We start from the raw sequence: 21,666 nt of genomic DNA, 5'->3' as shown, positions 1-21,666 counted from the left end.
TTCTGAGGAGATTGCTTGAGCTGCTGCCAGCGATATCCACATCAGACAGTTAATGATTCAGACCTACCCTGCCAAATTTGACCTGGTCTTCTTGGTCTGGTGGATGTTGATAGAGAGAAAACACAATATAAATTAATTGTATATACTGAATCGACAACGATGCACAATGCGTTTTCTCAATCATTGGTAATACCATAACAGCAAATATCTGGAACTGCTTCAATACACTAGACACATTATTGAGGTATGCAGTCACCTTGAGCTAATTCACTACACAAGGCCAGAAATGACAACGTCCATGTATTTTTATTTACAGAGTTATCAATGGCCATTGCTGGCCATTGAGTGCCTCTTCAAAGCCAGACTGCAAATTAAACACTTCACTGTCTTCTTGTCCTGGTGAGACCTGCACTCTCTCATTTCATGTCCTGGTGTGCTCTGGGCAAGAAGGGAAATCTCCAATAATATTAAAAATTAAGTTACATTTTGTCTGGGGCTAAAGGTGTGAGATCTTGCTAATTAAATGTCAATCACATGCTTTGACCTGTTACAGTGCATCCGGAAAGTATTTACAGTGCTTCATTTTTTCTACATTTTGTTATGTTACAGCCTTATTACAAAATGGATTCAATTCATTATTTTTCCTTGAAATTCTACAAACAATACCCCATAATGACAACATGAAAGAAGTTTGTTTGAAATCTTTGCATATTTATGTAAAAAAAAAATGAAAAAAAATCACATGTACACAAGTATTCCCAGCCTTTGCCATGACTCAAAATTAAGCTCAGGTGCATCCTGCTTCCACTGATCATCCTTGAGATGTTTCTACAACTTAATTGGAGTCCACCTGTCAGGGACGTGCTAACCATACCATTACTAATGCTCAAGGGTGAACACAAATGCACTTGCGCGATCCCGCAAATACCCATCGTGTCAGGCACACGAATGTGACCGCACACGTGCGCGTGCCAATAAATGGTGCCCAAATGCCATATATAAGTGCTTTGTTGTCTGATCTGCAGCTGGACCTGTGTTCCTGAAACCATGCCTCTGACTTCGTTGAACCTCTCCTGCCTTCACCTGAACTCATGTTGGTGATCTCTGCCAGTACCCAGACTATTCTTTGCCTGCTGTCTATGCCTGCATCTGATCGTCTATTACCAAACCCGGCTTGTCTGACCACACATTCTGTGTCTCTTCTGCTCTGCATGCGCCCGCTGCCACCAGCTCAGACTCTGCTGGCCGGCCAACGCCTACCGTTTAACCTGCTGGTCCACCCTGGTGACACATCCACAACACAGAAGATGATTCAGGCACCCAGGGCTAGTAAATAAACAATAAGGCTCAGCCTTCACCACACCACACACCCTGATGCATTTTGCTCTGCCCACCGGGGCTTAGTCATAGGCCGATGAATAAACCTCTGGAGTGAAATGCATGTAGACTGAGGCCGTTCCTCAATGTTTATTCACCTGGGATGATCAGGAGTAGCGACTATCCTTTCCTGGTCAATCACATGCTTGTTAATCCACTGACCTTAATCTATAGAATGTCTAAAGTTCCCCATTAACAACATTTATTAATATTCAGTTTCACATAATATTGAGGCATTGGGTCACTAGGCACAGTAGACCCAAGATCAAGAGATGAACATGCAACAGGCACAGTCTATCCCTGTGCTATCTTTGTGTTATGCCACTATTCTAAATTAGACCTACAGTGAGAAAAAAACCTGGCTGTACAGTGATGTTCTTAAAAGCAAATGTGTGTAGTCTCTTTTTGTAGTATAACCACTAGAAAAAGGTGACTGCAGCAACCATCATAAACTCAAACAATTACTGAATACAACTAGTAAACCAAAAGTGCTGCACTACTGCTTTAAATATACAACCAAGCTTTGAAATAAGAAAAGCAGCCACGCTGTTTAGCGTGTGTGAAGTGAGGTCAGATTACAAGCTCCGTCTAAGGCGTGTTGTCAGAACTGACATCATCAAGGGCTGGGAACACGAAATCTGACACTGCCAAGACTAATTATAAGCATTTACGATAAAAGCATTATGAGGCAAGCCACTGCCACAGGTTGCTCCATAAGAGTAAACTCTTGCTTCTTTTTTTTTTTTTTTGACTTTTAACTTTTTAAAAAAAATAAAAATATGGGACATATTGCCATATAGCTAGTTTTTGTTAGATAAGAAGCAAGAGTTTACTTGCGCGGAGCTTGCGTTCTGACCTCACTGCACACACACGCTGAGCGGTGTGGCTGCTTTTCTTGTTTCACAGCTTGTTTTACCCATTTATTTTGTAGGTATTATTTTATGGTAAATAAATTCCATGAGCTGTTACTGTATGATGCTATGTGGGACTCCTTTCTTTTTACTATTGCCATTGTTTAACATGGTTGTTACTGAATCCTTTTGAGAAGCGGAGGAGCATGGTGGTGGGCTTCATTGCCATATTGTCCCAATAAATTGGGGATGGGTGTCTTGACCTCCTATAACTAAGGGATCATACTATCTTATCTGGTAAACAGCTTATGGTACACGTTGATGCAGGAGAGTGTTACTGGCTGTACTGCACATCACGTTTGCTGGAAATTGGATTTTCACCATTGTTTTTCACTTTTATGGACTTTGATTATTTTTACTGCCATTATATATATTTATTTGTACTTGTCACTATTTGCACTGTTTTGTAGAGCTGGGTTATGCAACACAAGCCTTCAATAGTTGATATCCTATCATTAAAAACAAATCATGTATGTTTACCCTGACCTCCAAGTGACTTGGGTTGATCTCTTTTGTGTTCTGTTGAGATTTTGAGGAAATTGTACTCATGGAAAAACATCCACTATATGGGAGGTGGTCCTCATGGATTTGGTGGCAGGAGACAAGGGATGAGCAAAACTCAGAATTTCACATCTCAGAAATTTTGGAGAAAATCAGGAGATGGGGGAAATTTTGCAATTTTGGCAAAATTATTTGGAGTCAATAGTGATCGTGAAATGTAGATGTTTTTGCTATGGTTTTTAAGGGTGCCGTGGTTTTTAAATGGCTCAACTCAAATGGCGTTCAACTACTCTGGTGGTAGTCTTGTGCCCAATTCTTCCCTTCATTAGCCTCATTACCTTACATTTTTTTCACATTAAGAAAAAGACAGACAATGAAAAAAACTGACATATTAAATTTAAAGCGACATTACACAAATAATGATCAAATACACAGAAAAAAAAATGATAAAACACTAATTGAAATAAATCTAAAACAATAAGTAATCCCCCCCCCCTAAAAACACACTCCAAATATAAAAAAGGGTGAGTAGGTATTTTTTTAAATCAAATTTCACCTAAGCAACTCAGTGAGTGCAATTGTGAGTTTCCATGTCAGCAAAACTGACTATAAAATCTGTAAATTATTGGCAAAAATCAATTTAATCAAAACCTCTCTTCTCTTCCCTACTGGGGACATAACAGTAAATGCCACACCACAGTAATTACAATACACATGTGGGATAAACAACCAATACTGGACTGCACCATGCATTGCACTCTTGGTGGTATGGGGTACACATACAAACAAGCTTGCAGGATACCTTACTTGTTAACCTCAAAAAGTGTTTGTAATCGCTGCTTGGGAACACTGTCACTGGACTATTGAAGAGTGGAAAAATGTAGTTTGGTCCAGTGAATCCCAGCTGCAACAGCACAACTATAATGGTAAATTCAGGGGTTGGCATAATGCCTTTGAGATTAACTTGAGCATCCATAGAAAGGGACATCCACCCATCAGCCTTGGGCAATTGCATATGCACTGCAAGATCACCAGCAACTGGATGCTACAGGACCCAATTTTTTCACTGCCATGACATGTAAGTGTCAGGGCCAATGACAGTCCAACATGATACTAAACATGCGCTTCTACAGTGACCACTGTATAAATATTTGTCAGTAAGTGTTAAGTGATTTCATTCTCCGGGTAAATAGTAGCACAGACTTCTCGGATAGGATGAGGAGTTCTGGAAAAAAAAAAAAGAAAGAAATAAACACACTTTTAGGATTTAATTGCAATTTCACACCCTCAGTGCCATGCAATTGCTAAATTTCTCTTGAGTAAATATCCATTTTCCAAAATGTGGTATCTGAAATTAATCTAAACTGCTTGGCTATCCTTGGCAGCATTATTTGCAACATATTCATAAATATACTGTGCGTGTGGACAGGAAATTAAATAAACATACAATTTTATAGAGGTTATTGAGAAAATATTGGTGATTTTTACATCTCCCAGAGCCACAGAATATAAAATATGACTCACATCAGAGAAATTATGGAATGAGCCAATGTGTAAACACAGAGACTGATGACTTTTCCACTTAGACAGAGCACAGCAGGAATCTGCTGCCTTACTGACCATTTCTCATAACCGAGAATTCAATTTATATTCCATCCAGCAGTTCTCTGTGTTGCAGTCCCAAGAAAATACAAAAAATGTCTTTTTCATTACAACACAAAACATTTTTTTAAAGAATAATGATTAATTATTGTAAAATATTAATCAATAATTAAAATCAAGACCTTCTATGTTGTACCTATTAAATACCACACAAAGAAAGTGAGATAAGTCATATATTATGCATAAGGCTTTCCCCTGGAGAATATGACTGTGTGTAGAATAAAAAGGAAGTAACACGGTTTGTACGCTCTTTCTTCCTTGACTGTGAAACTCACCAGTTCTAAATTAACCTCTGCTCACTTAAGAAACCCTTCCTCTTATGACCCAATCCAGAGATTCTGATATAGGGACAAGTCAGTATCAATGGCTATAAATGGAAGGAGGTTAAACCCTGGCTACAAATGGGTCAAAGTGGGGCAGAAAAAAGTTTTATCCCCTCAATGATCACCTCTATTGTCAACGATACCGCTATAATACTACTTACAAGTACTGTCTAGTATACAAGTACAGTTTTTGCATGTCCATGGGAATGTAAAACCTGTTTGAAGCAGGTCAAATGCAGATCAGAAGGAGGTGATCTGCAGATCAAATGTACTTGTGAATGAAATCTGAACTTCTCAGAAGCATTTTAAATTGATGACAACAACACAAGTCCAAAGCGTGTCAGCACAGGCCCTAATGCTGCTTCTGTGTGCTGTCCCTAGATGCAGCTCCTTATCTTGATGCTGCTTTCTAAAAAAAAAAAAAATATGTGGTTTCAAAAAAGCCTCTACATATAAGAATAAGTGCCATTTTATGAAACACAGTAAAAGAGTCAAATTGTGAAACTGGATTTCTGGATTTGTCTCTCCTTTAGGAATCTTAGGTTTCTTTAGCCTTTGTGTGGTGTAAAGTCAGCGTGCCTTGCAAGGGATCACACATAAATTACCCCCAAAAGAGGTTGGAGGAGGGGAGGGGCATGCACTGGTCCACTGGTACCGTTGTGATCCCGCCGGACGCTCCTATGTTGCAATCTCACAGATTGACTGGTAAGAACTTTACTTTTCAATTGCCTCTTTCGATGTGTGGTTCACATCATGTTTATTTCACATCCCCCACTCCGATCAACCTATTTTGATTTATATATACTTACATCCTTTTAGAGTCTCGGGCATTCCGATTCCATTGATTGTGCCCCCATCCAAGGTAAATTGTATTGCCATCACCACGCATCACCTTTCTTTTTCACACATCACGTTTTGGTTTGTTTGTTGAATTTGCTCCCTTCATTCACACTTGCCATCACTCATGTCTCCCACCCACCAACCCCCTCCCCCTTACTTCCTTATTTCCCTCCAGCTGAATGGCTGGTTCTCTCCTTCACCTCACGTATTTGGCACCTTCACATCACACACGTAATATGATCACCACCACCTTTCACATCCTTGTAGCTGGTCAGTCCTTATGTGCATGCGTATTGTTCATTGCCCCAGTCCTTGACTACGTCCCACCTGTTTTTTCCTTTCAAGTCTCCTTTCTCCCTCATAACTTTTCCTTAGACACAATTTCTCACTACTTTCTTCTCTCTTCACTTTCTTTTACCACACTTCCCCTGCTTCTATGGCCTCCTTCCTTTCCCATCATGTCCCCCTCTTTCCTTCCCTCCCTTCCCCTCCATCTCCCCCCCCCTTTTTTTTTTTTTTTTTTTTTTCTTTCCTAATGTAACATTCCTTTCATGTTTACCCTGTTCCTTGCATGCAACATACATGGACCCACTCACAACCCACACTGGTCAACATGTCAAAAGCTCTTGTAATTTACTATTCTCCTTCATTGCCCTGGGAACAAATAACCCCCTTTTTGTTCTCACTCTTAATTTAGTATTGTTGTTACTTTACTGTAGGTGCAGTGCATGCCCCTCCCCTCCTCCAACCTCTTTTGGGGTAATTTATGTGTGATCCCTTGCAAGGCACGCTGACTTTACACCTGCTCTCCGGGGGATCGGCCCACCGTTTGGGTAATTACGGATACATGAGGGGGCAACTTCCTTACATTACGGCCATCTATAGTCATTAGGAGCAACGTGACTGGTAACTATGTAATATATGAAGCTGTTCATGCATACAGATAAATATAGTTTTTTGTTTTGTTTTGTGCTGTTTTGAAAGATTTTTTGATGCATGTTTACATCCCTACAGCTGTTATTCATCTATCCTCTGAAGAAGACCCACTGGGGTCGAAACACCTCAGGATTTTACTATTTTGATCTTGTTGCCTTAGGTGTATTGTACTGTACACTGGTCCCTGTCATGGGCATTGTGTTTTTTATTAACTTTGTACTCCAGTTCATGTCTTGACTTTTAATGTCAGAATTTACTATTTTTATACTTTGTTGTACCAATAAAAATTACCTTTGATCATCCACTTATTTCGAATTGTATATTATTGTCTGCATTAAAGCCCCATTAGGGGTTTTTTCGTTTTTTCTACCCATGCAAGGATATGGCAGAGTTTTTCCATGTGTCCTTTCCACCAAAAATTAAAAGGGCCAATGTGGTAGGAGAGCAGCAGCAACAGCATATGAAAACAAACTGGGCTCTGACTTTTCTAAGTTACAAGAAGCTCATTAGTATTTTCATAAACTTTCACCTGATTGCCATTTCAGTCACAGAGAGATCCCTCTATCTGTCTAAGCGAGACACCTTCTTTCTCACGGTGGGTGGAGCTAGCAGGACTGTGATTGGCCTTTTCAGTGGCCAATCACAGTCCTTCTCCCCCTAGCAGACCGACACCCGATCTCCTCCCCATCACAGAAGTTGGGCTGGCCAACGATAGTCAGTAACAATGTGCTTGTTGTCCAGCAAGGTTTTAACAGCACACTGCTGACACTTCACCTGCGCCCCCCTTCCTCCAGGAAATTGTGCTGCCCAGGGTATCCACCCCTTCCCCCCCTGTACCGGCCCTGGGTGGGAGTGTCATGGTCTTGGGCTGCATGAGTACTGCTGGCACTGGGGAGCTACAGTTCATCGAGGGAACCATGAATGCCAACATGAACTGTGACATACTGAAGCAGAGCATGGTCCCCTCCATTCAGAGACTGGGCCACAGGGCAGTATTCCAACATGACAACAACCCCAAACACACCTCCACGATGACCACTGCCTTGCTAAAGAACCTGAGGGTAAAGGTGATGGACTCCAAGCATGTCTCGAGACCTAAACCCTATTGAGCATCTGTGGGGCATCCTCAAACGGAAGGTGGAGAAGCGCAAGGTCTCTAACAAGAATGGGCGAACGGTTCGGCCTGAGCATGAGTTCTGGCCAAACATTGGCTGTTCGGAAGTTCTCCGAACAATCGACCAACCACAATGCACTGCGCCGCCACACAGTGCATTGAAAGCCCTGATTGGCTGAAGCAATTAAATATTTTTAAAAATGTGTTACGCTAAATAAGTCTGTATGTCTTCAGTATAGCACCAGTGTGATGCCTTCACCGCAATCTTATATGTGCAAAGGTTCTTGTGTATCAACATCAAATTCGGTTCCTCCACCTTGTGAATAAACTACCACCAAAGGTTAAGATGTACTCTTACCAGAGAGTATTGACCACCTATTACGGAGGGGTCAAAAAGGGCTCATATGTCTCAGGGAAAAACTAGCAATATTGTTATCTTTTATGCATTTCCCTCTTTTTCTACACAGCACACAGTTGTCAAATGCATTTTAGGAAAACACTGGCATATTTTACAGAATGACAGAGTTCTTGGGCCTGTGCTCCCGCCTATGTCCCAGGTTATTTTCAGAGGTGTGCCTTCATTAAAAGATAGAATTGTTCATAATATTCTAGATCTTCCCTCTAGATCCCCCTTTTTTCACAACCTGACTGGATATTATAAATGTGGATGTTGTCAGGTTTGTAATCTTAAGCCTGGGTTCACACTAGCCGATCACATGCGATCTCTAAACAATGCGAGTTCAGCCATACAGTTGTATGGCTGAAATCTCATAGGATTCGCACAGAAAATAGTGCAGGGACTTGTTTTTCCCCGCACTAGAATCGGATCGCATGGGTGTTCTCACCCATGTGATCCAATTCCTGTGCGAGTTCACAGTTCGCACTGCGATCTGTGAACTAAACTGGGGGTGTCATTAACTTTGAACATTTTTTATGGGTATTGAGTGTTTTACTTCTCATTGGAGAGGTAGTTTTAAAGTCAGAGAATTGTCCAAAATTGAAACTAAATAGATTTATCTCCTGAAAAGCTATGTTCCACACAAGTTAAATGTGAACTGGGATGTAAACAGTTTTTTGGACAATTCTTGAACCTGCTACTTTAAATACTTTAAATATTCTAATAATACATTTTAAGATTTTTTCAAAATTTCCTTTTAATTTATATAATATAGTAATTTTAGATGCCTAGTCTGTTAACTATTGTCCTTATTGCATTCATTTATCTTATCTATATTTTTTATATGGATACATGTAAAGGTGCACTGCCCAAGCCTGCTCCAGCCTACTAATATCCTGGGGGTAGTTTAAGATTTTCTCCCTGGAAGTGGCTAATACATCAGATAGAAGGCACGGGGATCAGGCAGATGGATAGTGTGATCAGTGACGCTGGCACTCAGGGTACAGGCATTCACACATACCTCCCAACTTTTTGCGATGGGAATGAGGGACACCTATCAGCAAAAGTATGCAGGCATAGGACACGCCCCTTGCCACGCCCCCTTAAAGGAGAATTGTACAAAAAAAACAAGATTGGTTAAACCCACAAGTGCTTTTTTTACCACTACTATTCCTTTATGTTGGCTTTTGGAATTTACAAATGCAGCAATTTAGAAATCAGATGAAAGGTTTAGCGCTGGGAAACATTTTTTTGATAGATAAAAAGTGCATTTTATATATAACTATAGAGATCAGACCAAAATGAGGGACAAATGAGGAGGACTGAGGGACAGAGGGAGATTGCTCCAAATCAGGGACAGTCCCTCCAAATCAGGGACAGTTGGGAGCTATGATTCACATAGTAGAAAAACACACTGCTGCCGGGAGGACAGAAGTGATGGAATTTGCTGCTGACAAACAGAATACATTGAACTTCACAGATCTCTCAGTGCTGAGAGTTCAGCTCTTACCTGTTGCACATTCCAGCACACTAGGAGCTAACATAGTGGAATGTGTGAACGGGGAAGACGGAGCTGAACTCACCCACGCGGTCAGTACAAGTTGTAAGCAGAGTACACTTATATGTACTCTGCTTACTCCTGTTAAACTAACTGTGCCTTATCGAATTACCCCTCTTATTGTACATTAAGTCCCCACTGTAAAAAATATGTAGCTTTTTATATACCGCATATTTCAGACTGTTCCTCGGCTCACATGTAACTCAGACCCGGCTGGCCACTTGCTGCTCTCCTCTTGGCTGATATTGGCGGAGGATTCTCAGCCCCGCCCGCTGTAGCTGTTAGATGGAGAGACGAGAGCTGTGTGTCGGGCAGTTACATGAGCGCCGAGGAACATTCTGAAATATGCTTTATATCGCTACATATTTTTAAAAAGGCATGTACACTTGAACGGTGGGGCACCAAGGCTGGATTCACACCTATGCAGTTTTAGTGCCTTTTGCATTTTGCAGATTTGCACTACAGTCCATTTAACATGGTTTCCTATGGAACACGTTCTGTAGTGCAAATCTGCAAAATGCAAAAAGCACAAAAAATGCATAGGTGTGAATCCAGCCTTAATGTATTATAAGAGGGGATTGGTTAAGACACAAGAGGGGAGGGGCAAGTTGGGATGACGTCACCCGCCAATCGATTATGCTGGTTGTAGCTACGATGCCACATCGTGGACACCTGAATCCCGATGCATCGATGCTACGATTATATTCAACACCCCTACCCCACACTATAAAATTATTCTTTCTATAGCGGCCATTTGTAGTGTGATAGCGGCGTGGAGAGAGATAGAACAGGGTTCTGTTCAGTGCTACTAGACAGTTAGTGTGCTATTCTGATTCAGTTGTCAGTGTAGAATATCAGTTTAGTGTGCATCTAGGGATAGTTCAGTGTGAGTGTAATGCAACCATTAATCTTTACATTAGTGTGAATGTAGGGATAATTCAGTCATTGTGAGTGTAATGCGACCACCATTCATCTTTACATTAGTGTGAATGTAGGGATAGTTCAGTCATTGTGAGTGTACTGCGACCATTCATAATTACATTAGTGTGAATGTAGGGATAGTTCAATCTTTGTGAGTGTAGGGCGACCACCATTTATCTTTACATTAGTGTGAATGTAAGGATAGTCCAGTCAGTAGTGACCGTCTGAAACTGTTTTTCTTCTGTGCATTACTACAAGTTTAACGCCATATAGTTCTGTGCGTTACTGCAAGTTTAACGTCACATAGTTCTGCAAGTTTAACGTTGAATATTTTATTGCAGTACTGCAAGTTTAACGCCATGTTGTTATCTGCGTTACTGCAAGTTTAACGCCATATAGTTCTGTGCGTTACTGCAAGTTTAATGCCATATTCTTCTTTCAGCTGCAGCGTATTGCCGAGTTGTTTTCAGTGGTAATGAGGACGGAGGAGATGATGATGATGAGGTCCCTGACTCGACTTGGGTGCCAGATAGAGCAGAGGAGGAAAGTGAGCGTGAGACACAACCCCAACGAGGCAGCCATCATGGAAGATTAAAGAGCAGCCACCCTATTCCATCACATTGTGGAGCTGTTATCTCCCAGGCCCACTTCCCACAGCTCAGCTGTCTGGGCCTTTTTTAGTACATGTGCAGCCGATCGCACTTGCAAACTTTGTCTCAAGCGCATCAAGTGTGGCAAAAACATCAACCATTTTTGCACCACATGCTTGACAAGGCATTTAACCTCCCACCACTCAGCCTTTGGCAAGAGCACCTAAAATCCACACAAAGGGGGCACAAATCTGTCCCTCCTCTTTACTCACCTCAGTCTGTCTCATGATCCCTCAGCAGCCTCCACTGACAAGGATGATGGTATAGCACAGGGTGTCCCAGGTCCTTGCAGCACATCTGCCAGAAGCACACCCCCAGCTGTAGACTATAGCCAGCAAATTTCTCTGCCCCATCTGCTGTAGTGGGAAATAAAATACATTCCCTGTCAAACAGGTGTGGAATAATTGTTCTTTGGGTGTTAATTGTGCCCTTGAAACCTACACCAAAAACATTCTTCCAGATGATATTCAACACCCACAACACTAGACAGCCTAGAAGTCCTGCAGAGATTCCACATCCCAAAAACACTTAATCTGCAACATCGGCATCAGGGGCTTCATAGCTGCTGGTAAATCGGGACTCATTCATTTTGAAAAAAGTCAAACAAAACCTCCAGCAGCACTGAATGCCCATTCAGAAAGCATGCTGGATGCAGCTCAATTGCATACTGGGCAAGTTCTGGCCAGTGGTCTATTCTCATGACCCAGTAAGCCAGTGGATTGTCGTCTGGAAAGCTCTCCATCTCTGTTTTCGCCCCTAGATAATTGTCCACCGTGTGATGAAGACGCTGCCGATGGGATGTGGAAGCTGACAGCCCTGGGCAGCAAGGACTAAATAAATTCAGAAATGCATCACTTAGGCAGCCGCTTTCTCCACCGCTCCTCTCTTGACCAACAGAAGCCTCAAAACTACACTTTCCAGGACACTGTAACCTACCAGAGTCAGGAACAGCATTTGATACACTCCTCTTTAAGGTGTCCTTAAGAGCTTTCATCTTCTGCACTCTCTATGAGGGCGGGATGAGTTTTAAAACTTTCCCCTTATAATGGTGGTCAAGGAGGGTTGTAAACCAATAGTGATCCTTTCCCTTTATGCCACGTATACTTGGGTCCTTTCGCAGGCTTTGAAATATGAGGGAGCCCATGCACTGCAAATTTGTGGAGGCATGAGAAGCAGATTCCTTGGGGTCACTGAGGATTACAGTATCTGGAACTGCCTCCTCCCAGCCACGTACTACTGCCAAGGGTTCTGGGGATGGAAAACCATCTCTTATGCCCCGTACACACGGTCGGATTTTCCGATGGACAATGTCCGATCGGAGCGTGTTGTCGGAAATTCCGACCGTGTGTGGGCTCCATCGGACATTTTCCATCGGATTTTCCGACACACAAAGTTTGAGAGCAGGCTATAAAATTTTCCGACAACAAAATTCGTTGTCGGAAATTCCGATCGTGTGTACACAAATCCGACGGACAAAGTGCCACGCATGCTCAGAATAAATAAAGAGATGAAAGCTATTGGCCACTGCCCCGTTTATAGCCCCGACGTACGTGTTTTACGTCACCGCGTTCAGAACGATCGGATTTTCCGACAACTTTGTGTGACTGTGTGTAAGCAAGACAAGTTTGAGCCAACATCCGTCGGAAAAAATCCTAGGATTTTGTTGTCGGAATGTCCGAACAAAGTCCGACCGTGTGTACGGGGCATTACTGTTTGACGTATGTCTTCCTCTGCTTCAGTGCCTCTGAAACTGCCAGAAACTGCCAGAATCCTCCTCCTCTCTCTCCTCTTGTGTGTTCTGTGGCATAGGAACAATGGTGTCTGCATAAATTGAGCCTTGAGAGAAAAGGAAGTCCTCCTCTTCATCCCGCTGCTCTGCCTCGAGTGCCCTGTCCATAATGCCATGCAGAGTCTGCTCCAGCAGGAACACAACAGGGATTGTCACAGTTCACCATCCTTGTGGCCTCCTCAAATGGTGACAGTACAGTGCATGCATCCTTTATGAGCAGCCATTAGCGTGGGAAAAAAAGCCAAGCCGGGGAAAAAAAAAAAAAAAAAAGCCGAGCCGGCCTGAGCCTGTCATTGTGCAGGTGCTGCAGCATTGCCAAAGTAGAGTTCCACCTGGTTGGCATGTCACAAATCAGGCCTTTTACGGGCAGGTGGAATTCCCACTGAATTTCAGCCAACCGAGCACAGGCTGTGTATGATCGCCTAAAATGGTTACAGAGTCTTCTGGCCTGCTTTAGTAGATCTTCCAACACTTGGTACCTATTTAGGAAATGCTGCACCACCAAATTGAGGACATGTGCCAGGCATGGCATATGTGTCAACTTTCCCTGTCTAAGGGCGGACAGGATGTTTGTGTCATTATCACACACCACTATTCCTGGCTCCAGCTGGTGTGGTGTGAACCAACAGGGCCTATCCCTGTAGAGCTGCAAGAATCTCTGCTCCGGTGTCCCCTAGACACACCAGCTCAAGCACTGCATGATACCTTTTAGCCTGACTCATTGAATAGCCCTTTGAACACTTAGGGGGTTCTGGAGGCTCATAGGACAATTCAGCAGAGGAGGGCATGGAGGAGGAGGAGGAAGAGGGGATAAAGCTGACAAATCTTGCATCATCACCAGCTGTATGGAGACGTGGGGGCACAACAAGCTGCAGCACTGAGCCCTGTCCTGCATCCTTCCGAGTTGCAAGCAGAGTTACCCAATGTGTTGTGAACTATATATATATCATCCCTGTCCATGCTTGCTGGACCATGTGTCAGCAGTAACATGGACTTTTTTGTTTCTGACTGCCTTGCCCAATGATGCCAAAACATTGCCTTCTATGTGATGGTAGAGAGCTGGAATGGCCTTATGTGAAAAGAAATAGCGACTGGAAACCTGCCATTGTGGTACAGAACATTCTGCAAATTCACAGAAGGGGGCAGAATCCACTAGGCGGAAAGTCAGAAGTTGTAGAGCCAACAGCTTTCAGAAGCTTGCATTTATACGCTGGGCATGTACTGTCAAAAAAAATGTCCGCACCTGTTTGACAGGCGCATATCATTGCAATTTTTGACAGCAAGGCCAATTCTTGCTTTCATCAAGAGTACCTCTATAGGGTTACAGTGTGAAGGCGCCATCGACATCCAAAGAACAATCTTTATGCACCCATTACAGAAGTAGAAAGGCAAAGTCTGTGGTAGAGACACTAGAATTTATCCAAAAAATTTCTAATCTTGTTCCCTGTGCACTACATTGTGGCCTCATCATACAGACTGGCTCCCAAAGCCGTTGCATACAAAATAAAGAAAGTTTGCAGTGAAAATGTCATTTTTTGGGCTTTATATTAGCAATTTTTGCTGCAGCAGCTTCTATACACAGTACAGATGGGCCACTTTACAGGTGGACTAAGGGGACCCCCCCCCCCCAGGCACTATTTTGAAAGGAATTTTTCATTTTTACACTTTCATTTTAAGCATCAATATATCACCGTTCATTTATAAATGACATTTTTTACAAACTTTTTTTTCATTGATACATGTTCCCCAGGGCAGTACCCGAACCCCCATAACCATTGTATCCCCAGTTATAAGCCTTTAAAGCATATAAACCTTTAAAATGGGCACTTTTGATTTTTCAGATTCGGGTCCCATAGACTTCAATGGGGTTCGTTATTCGGGTCCGAACTTTTCCAATGTTCGAAAGTTCTGGTGCAAACCGAACAGGGGGTCATTCGGCCCATCCCTAGTCTCTAACACCCACCAGCCCCGTGATGTCATCATGAAGGAGTAGAAGAGGACTCCAGAGGCAACCTGTGAAGCTCTGGTGAACTCCATGCACAAGAAGGTTAATGCAGTGCTGGAAAATAATGGTGGCCACACAAAATATTGACACTTTGGGCCCAATTTGGACATTTTCACTTAGGGGTGTACTCACTTTTGTTGCCAGCGGTTTAGACATTAATGCCTGTGTTGAATTTTTTTGATGGGACAGCAAATATTCACTGTTAAACAAGCTATACACTCACTACTTTACATTGTAGCAAAGTGTCATTTCTTCAGTGTTGTCACATGAAAAGATATAATCAAATATTTACAAAAATGTGAGGGGTGTACTAACTTTTGTGAGATATATATATGCTACTATATAGTACATTTTTTATTAGAACTCACTGCATTGTTGCAGTGCACATGATCAAACTTGATTTGTCTCTGCGCAAACTAAGTCTGTTATCCATTATCCAGGCACAAGCAGGGGGAAATAAATATGACATATTCAAGAAGTAGGTGTATATAGTTTTTATGTCTAATAGAAAACTTGGGTTCTCAGATGATGCAGACACAGATTATGCGACTATAGATAGATTTTATTTGAAGAATATGAAATGCAACACTGAAATAGCAGTCTTAAAATTGGAGGCATAATCTCTGAGAATCAAAAATGTGCCTAAAATTCCTGAGCCTTGGGGGCAAATTCTGACAGTTCCCAGGCATGGCTGTTGTTTAATTATAGAAGCTGTTAATCAGAGTAGCAAAATCTCTGTCTGTCCTGACTGCACCCTGTACAGTGATGAACCAATTTCACAAATGCCTTGGGCAGGTTAAGAATATGTCTTCAAAATAAGCTTTTACAAGTGAATAAACATAAATAGGTAAGAAACAAACACAAATATGTTATGTATTCTGCTGTGGAAAACAATCTTCCCCACATTTAGCAAGTACAGATTGCTTAGCTGTGTCTGTGTCAGATGCATGGCCATATGGCACAGCTTTACCCCTAAGAAATATTCTTCTAAATCTGCATCTGATGTTTATGCTTTACTTCTGTAAATTAATTCTAATCAGCATTTCTGTGAGCAAAGCTCTTCCATATTACAGTTATGGGCATACATAAAATTAGGTGAGGTGCATGGGGTCACCTCTTTATAGCACCACCTTCAATTACCATTTGGAATATTGCCACATGGGGAATGCTATAAATGTCTTTATCTATATTAGTATAGTAGTTATTCTAGTACTGAAGTGTGAGCTTTCTTCAAAGCTGCTAACATAAGCTGGTGATATGTAAGCACTCCATATGTAGAATCTTAGATAGCAATTATTAGGATATTTTCAAACTATGTATGCTTTCCTAAATATACAAAATGTCACATTATATTTGTGTTATGTGGTTAAGTGGGGGGATCCTGTGGATAAAGATATTTTTGTATAGACGGAAGCATTTCACCTATAGTCATAGGAACTTTGGGGGTTTCTAAAAAATGAAAAATGTCAGTTCCCTGCAAGAGATGAGCCATTCTACCCACCTCAATGGGTAGACAATTGACAGGGTTAACCAGTTATCCATGACTGCTACAAATTTTGGTAAAATCCTTTCAATGTACAGTACATGGCGTTAAGGTTACACTTTACGTTTTGTGTCCAATGATGCAACCACAATCTCTTGATCTGATTGTGTGAACTGATCCTAATTGCACAGTTAACATTCACTATTTCATCAAGTTGCTTGTCTCTTAACGCTGGTCCCAATATACAGTATGTGAGCAACAGAGAGCTAAACTAAATTGGCAAGTATGGGTGCTGAGTGCTTTACTTTTGCATCCAATGCTTGTGGAGACGTAGCCTAAATTGATAAACAATCAAGGAACTTCTTAAAACCTATATTACATGATTTTGCTTTCTGAAGGATTTCTACACTTATAAAGAACAGACAAAATCCATATGTACATATTTCAGAAGTTACTCAGAAGTGCTGATACTTGTAGCGATAATGCAAGGAAATATTTTTATACACACTGCTAACTTCCTGCAGTCTTTGCTTGTAAATACAAAAAAAAGGTGAAATACTGTAGCTCAATCTCTATTTAAAATATTTAAATGTATTTTTTATAATAAATAAATAAATATACATATATATTTCCTGAACCCCCTCATGTTAGTCTATTGTGGATTAGGCCTGCCCTTCTGACCCTAATTAGGACCACCCTCAAGTGGCCATTACATTTGCAGCCTGGAGTATCTACAGATGTTCTCAATATTAGTCTTGCAACGAAACCCAGGGTGGGAATCCTAAGCTGACATGAGGAGGATCCAGGAAAGGACAATTATGGTAAGTATAGGACAACAGTTTTCGCAAATCCTGGACCTCCGCATGTCAATTCATTGTGGGATGTAACCTGATCATTCCTCCTACCAGGTTTAGCCTTTTGTGGTCATAAGACCATTCAGGTTGTATATCTTCCTGCTGGTGAGTGCTTGTAGTTCTGGGCTGTTGTCATCACAGTATAAACTATTGTGTTTGTATGGTGACCTACGGTACATATCTGCACTGGTTTCCTACAGAACACATAGGCCTCATAAAGGACGAGGAAGGGAAGGTGATTATAGATGACAAGGAGAAGGCAGCTGTACTAAATGCTTTCTTCTCCTCAGTCTTCACACAGGAAAAGGAGGGGTATTCTAACAAAGACAGTATTGTTAGCTATACACCACAGGATCTACCTTTGTGGCTAACAGAGGCTGGAATCCAGAAAGGATTAGAGAAGCTTAACATAAATAAATCACCAGGACCAGATGGCTTACAACCGAGAGTCCTTAAAGAACTCAGTCAGGTTATAACCAGACCACTATTCCTAATCTTCATGGACAGCTTCCTAACAGGATTGGTACCAGCTGACTGGCGAAAAGCCCATGTGGTACCAATATTCAAAAAAGGGCAGAGATCTATTCCTGGGAACTATAGGTCTGTCAGTCTAACGTCAGTAGTTTGTAAACTATTTGAAGGGATGATAAGGGACCATATCCAAGAATTTGCTGGTGAAAACAGTATAATTAGCAGTAATCAGCATGGGTTTACAAAAGGTCGCTCTTGCCAAACCAACCTATTAACATTCCACGAGGAAGTGAGCTCCCATCTAAACAAAGGTAGGTCAGTGGATGTGGTGTATCTGAATGTTGCAAAAGCATTTGATACAGTCCCCCACAAACGCTTAATCTACAAGCTGAGGCCTGTAGGCATGGACCATAGGGTATGTCCCTGGATAGAAAACTGGCTACGGGGGTGTGTGCAAAAGGGTCGTGATAAGTAACAGAGTCTAGAGTGGTCAGTGGGGTACCCCAGGGCTCTGTCCTGGCACCAACTCTGTTTAATTTATTTATAAAGGACATAGGGGATGCGATAAATAGCTCGATCTGAGTCTTTGCTGACAACACAAAAATATGCAGGGCAATAACAACACAGCAGGATATAGTAACTTTACAAGAGGAACTGAATAAAGTAATTGAGTGGGCTATTACATGGCAAATGAACTTTAATACTGGTAAATGTAAGGTAATGCACTTTGGGGGTAAAAATATAAACGCAAGTTTCTCATTAGGGGTGAGAATCTCTAGGGGCTTCCAGGATGGAGAAGGATCTAGGGGTCCTAGCAGAAGACAGACTGAGCAATAGCATGCAGTGTCAAGCTGCGGCTTCCAAAGCCAGCAGAATATTAGCATGCATTAAAAAGGGAATTTACTTCAGCGATAAGACGATTATTCTGCCACTTTATAAAACTCTGGTTCGGCCGCATTTGGAGTATTCCATCCAGATCTGGTCACCAGTCCTGCGAAAGGACTTTGCTAGAGCTGGAGAGAGTCCAGAGAAGGGCAACTAAATTAATATGGGGACTGGAGGACCTCAATTATGAGGAACGACTACAAGCGCTAAATTTCTTCTCCCTGGAGAAGAGACGCTTGAGAGGGGATATGATTGCGATGTACAAATATCTTAATGGTGATCCCAGCATAAGTATGAAATGTTTCAGTCCCAGGGAGTGTAAGAGGACACGGGGTCACACGATGAGACTGGATGAGAAACGGTTTAACCTTAAGCTGCGTAGGGGGCTTTTCACTGTCAGGATGGTAAGGATGTGGAACTCTCTTCCACAATCAGTGATGTCGGCAGGAAGTATGGATAGTTTTAAAAGACTCTTGGATGTGCATCTTAACGTAAACAATTTAAGGGGATGTGGGAAATGATTTTTCTACACACATACCTACACAGGTTGAACTGGATGAACTGAAGTTATTATGCAACCTTACCAATTATGTTACTATGTTACGATGTTACCAGTTTTTTCTTTGTCTTCCCTTCTGGCAGATAAAGCTGGCATTCAGTGGGATGCTGGGACTTATGGCCCCTCTCTTGGGACTCTGGTATGGTCTGTGCTGTGAGCGATACCTCCTTCTGATCCTCCAAATTCTATTATGGAGGACAACATACTAATTTTGGCCAGATCTCTGCATATCTTGAAGCACAGTGTCATCCTGACTAGGGATGAGCCCGATGTTCGAGTCGAACCTATGTTTGACTCGAACATCGGGTGTTCGCCGAATAGCGAACAATTTGGGGTGTTCGCGGCAAATTCGAAAGCCGCGGAACACCCTTTAAAAGTCTATGAGAGAAATCAAAAGTGCTAATTTTAAAGGCTTATATGCATGGTATTGTCATAAAAAAGTGTATCAATGCAAAAAAAAAGTTTTAAAAACGGGCGTTTTTTCAGGAGCAGTGATTTTAATAATGCTTAAAGTGAAACAATAAAAGTGAAATATGGGTTTTGCCTTGAGAGAAGATGGCTGCTTAACCCTCAAGCTCCGTCAGACCATAGCCTACACTAAACCCATACCTGGGGATTACAGCTGAAATTCGGCCACCCATCATGGGGACTTCTTCCCGCGGACCCCATGCAACCAGATCCCGCTCACCGAGAGAATTAAACGGACGCATCAGCCAAAATATCCCGGAGATATTCAGAACCCCGAGAACCAACATGGCGGCTCCTTCTCTCACCTCATCGCATGCTCAAAGCCCCACTGGGATTACACTCACTCCCACGGACCAATCTCCCGCTCAGGTGGAGAACAATCAAGCCTCACTCCAACAGCCGAGCCTAAACGACCTCCGAGCAGTAGCAACCGACATCAAGGGCACACTGTTCACGGTCATAACAGACCTCTGCCATGAAATTCAGGCCATAGCGGGGAGAGTACAAAGAGTGGAACACACGGCGACACAACTTCAAACCGCCATACGGAGAGGTCATCATAAGGTTGATACGCACACTCTGCAACTCTGAGATTTTCAATGCCATGTTGAAGATCTGGATAATAGAGGAAGACAACATAATCTGAGGGTGAGGGGTCTCCCCGAATCTGTCGACAACGACCAGATTCTTCCTGCTGTAACGGACCTGTTCAATTGCCTCCTCGACCAGTCGCGTCATGCGCCTATTGCAATGGAGCGCATACACAGGGCCCTCAGGCCTCGAGGCAGAGACACCGACCCCCCAAGAGATATTGTCTGCCATGTGAATGACTTTGCTCTTAAGGAAGATATTCTCAAGAAGCAATCAGATACCGATGGAAGTTCCCGTTCGGCCTCCAGGCAACCCATCAAGGCAACTCGGCTTTACTGAGAGTCCCTGAGGAGCTGGAGGCTTTCTGCCAAACCCTGGACATTCCTTACGTCGATGTACCAAATTGGTATGCCGATTTTACTTTTTCAGATCTCGAACGCCTTTCCAGAGAAGGACCGATGGAATCCCAAAACACGAGCTTCCGGAGGCAACGATCCCCATCGGCAACTAGACCCAGCTCAAATGCCATGCCTCGGCGGCAACCAGCGAGCCCTATGACTGCCCCTCTGCCCCGCCAAGCACGCCGCGATTACTGAGACATATCTCACTGAGGAAGCCCTAGCTACCTAATTGAGTTCATTCCAGAACATACTCATCAGTCTTTTTGACTTTTTCTTTTTGTTCTTTTTATCTTTTTTCTCTTCCCGCAAATCATCCCGTCAACTTGAGGAGATAATGTTCACTCCACTGCCGAAACCCCTTCCAGCTCTGCACGGAGGATGCAGCAACGCTTAAAGCCATCTCTACTGACCCAACACACAGCAAAATCTACGCTCTCACAAGTTGCACTGTAATCAGCACTGGAGACAGGCGGCATCGGAAGATCCATACCTAACTGGTGCACGCAATCTAACGCAGCCCCCGATCTGTCACACACAACCAGCTTGCAGAATACCGGGAACACACCGTTAATGCAGCACAACACCAACAGCGGCACTCCCAGAACCGACCCTCCCACAGGTCTCGGACGACGCAAATGGTACATCCGCCACATCACGGGCAATCGGAACCCTCAGAATCCTGTCTCCCATCGCGCCAATCTGAAGACTCATGCCTACTTCCTTCCAGGAGAGATAACATTGACAGGATGAAAGAGCATACTCAGGCTCCCTTCTTCGACAGTCATGACAACAGCCACAAAACAAAACTGACTTACCCGAGATCACAGTGAATGAAGTTCGGCGGACACTTATGCTTTAACTATCTCCATCCATACTCATCAATTTGGGTAATTAGTTATGGTTCTTTTGCCATGCACGCTTTACACTATTATTTAGAATTGATGTTGTTTATTACTCGGTATGTAGAGAT

The 21,666-nt window shown here is 42.6% G+C and overlaps 1 protein-coding gene across 2 annotated transcripts in view; it reads right to left on the bottom strand.

Moving 5' to 3' along the window:
• Window positions 1-445: 445 nt before the first annotated feature.
• The window catches only part of LRRTM3 (leucine rich repeat transmembrane neuronal 3), a 225,074-nt gene continuing 203,853 nt past the window's right edge, over window positions 446-21,666 (bottom strand). For both annotated transcript variants that reach the window (XR_012235679.1, XM_073596436.1), the window contains exon 3: window positions 446-4,014. Coding sequence is in view for 1 of the 2 variants with exons in the window: in XM_073596436.1 (XP_073452537.1) it covers window positions 3,964-4,014 (51 nt within the window). In the remaining variant the exon portion in view is untranslated. The remainder of the gene's footprint in view (window positions 4,015-21,666) is intronic.

The sequence above is a fragment of the Aquarana catesbeiana genome, linkage group LG08 (genome assembly GCF_042186555.1).
Source record: "Aquarana catesbeiana isolate 2022-GZ linkage group LG08, ASM4218655v1, whole genome shotgun sequence".
In the NCBI taxonomy this organism is placed as follows: domain Eukaryota; kingdom Metazoa; phylum Chordata; class Amphibia; order Anura; family Ranidae; genus Aquarana; species Aquarana catesbeiana.
Note: the sequence above shows the minus strand (reverse complement) of the source record. Positions and strands in the feature narration are given on the sequence as shown.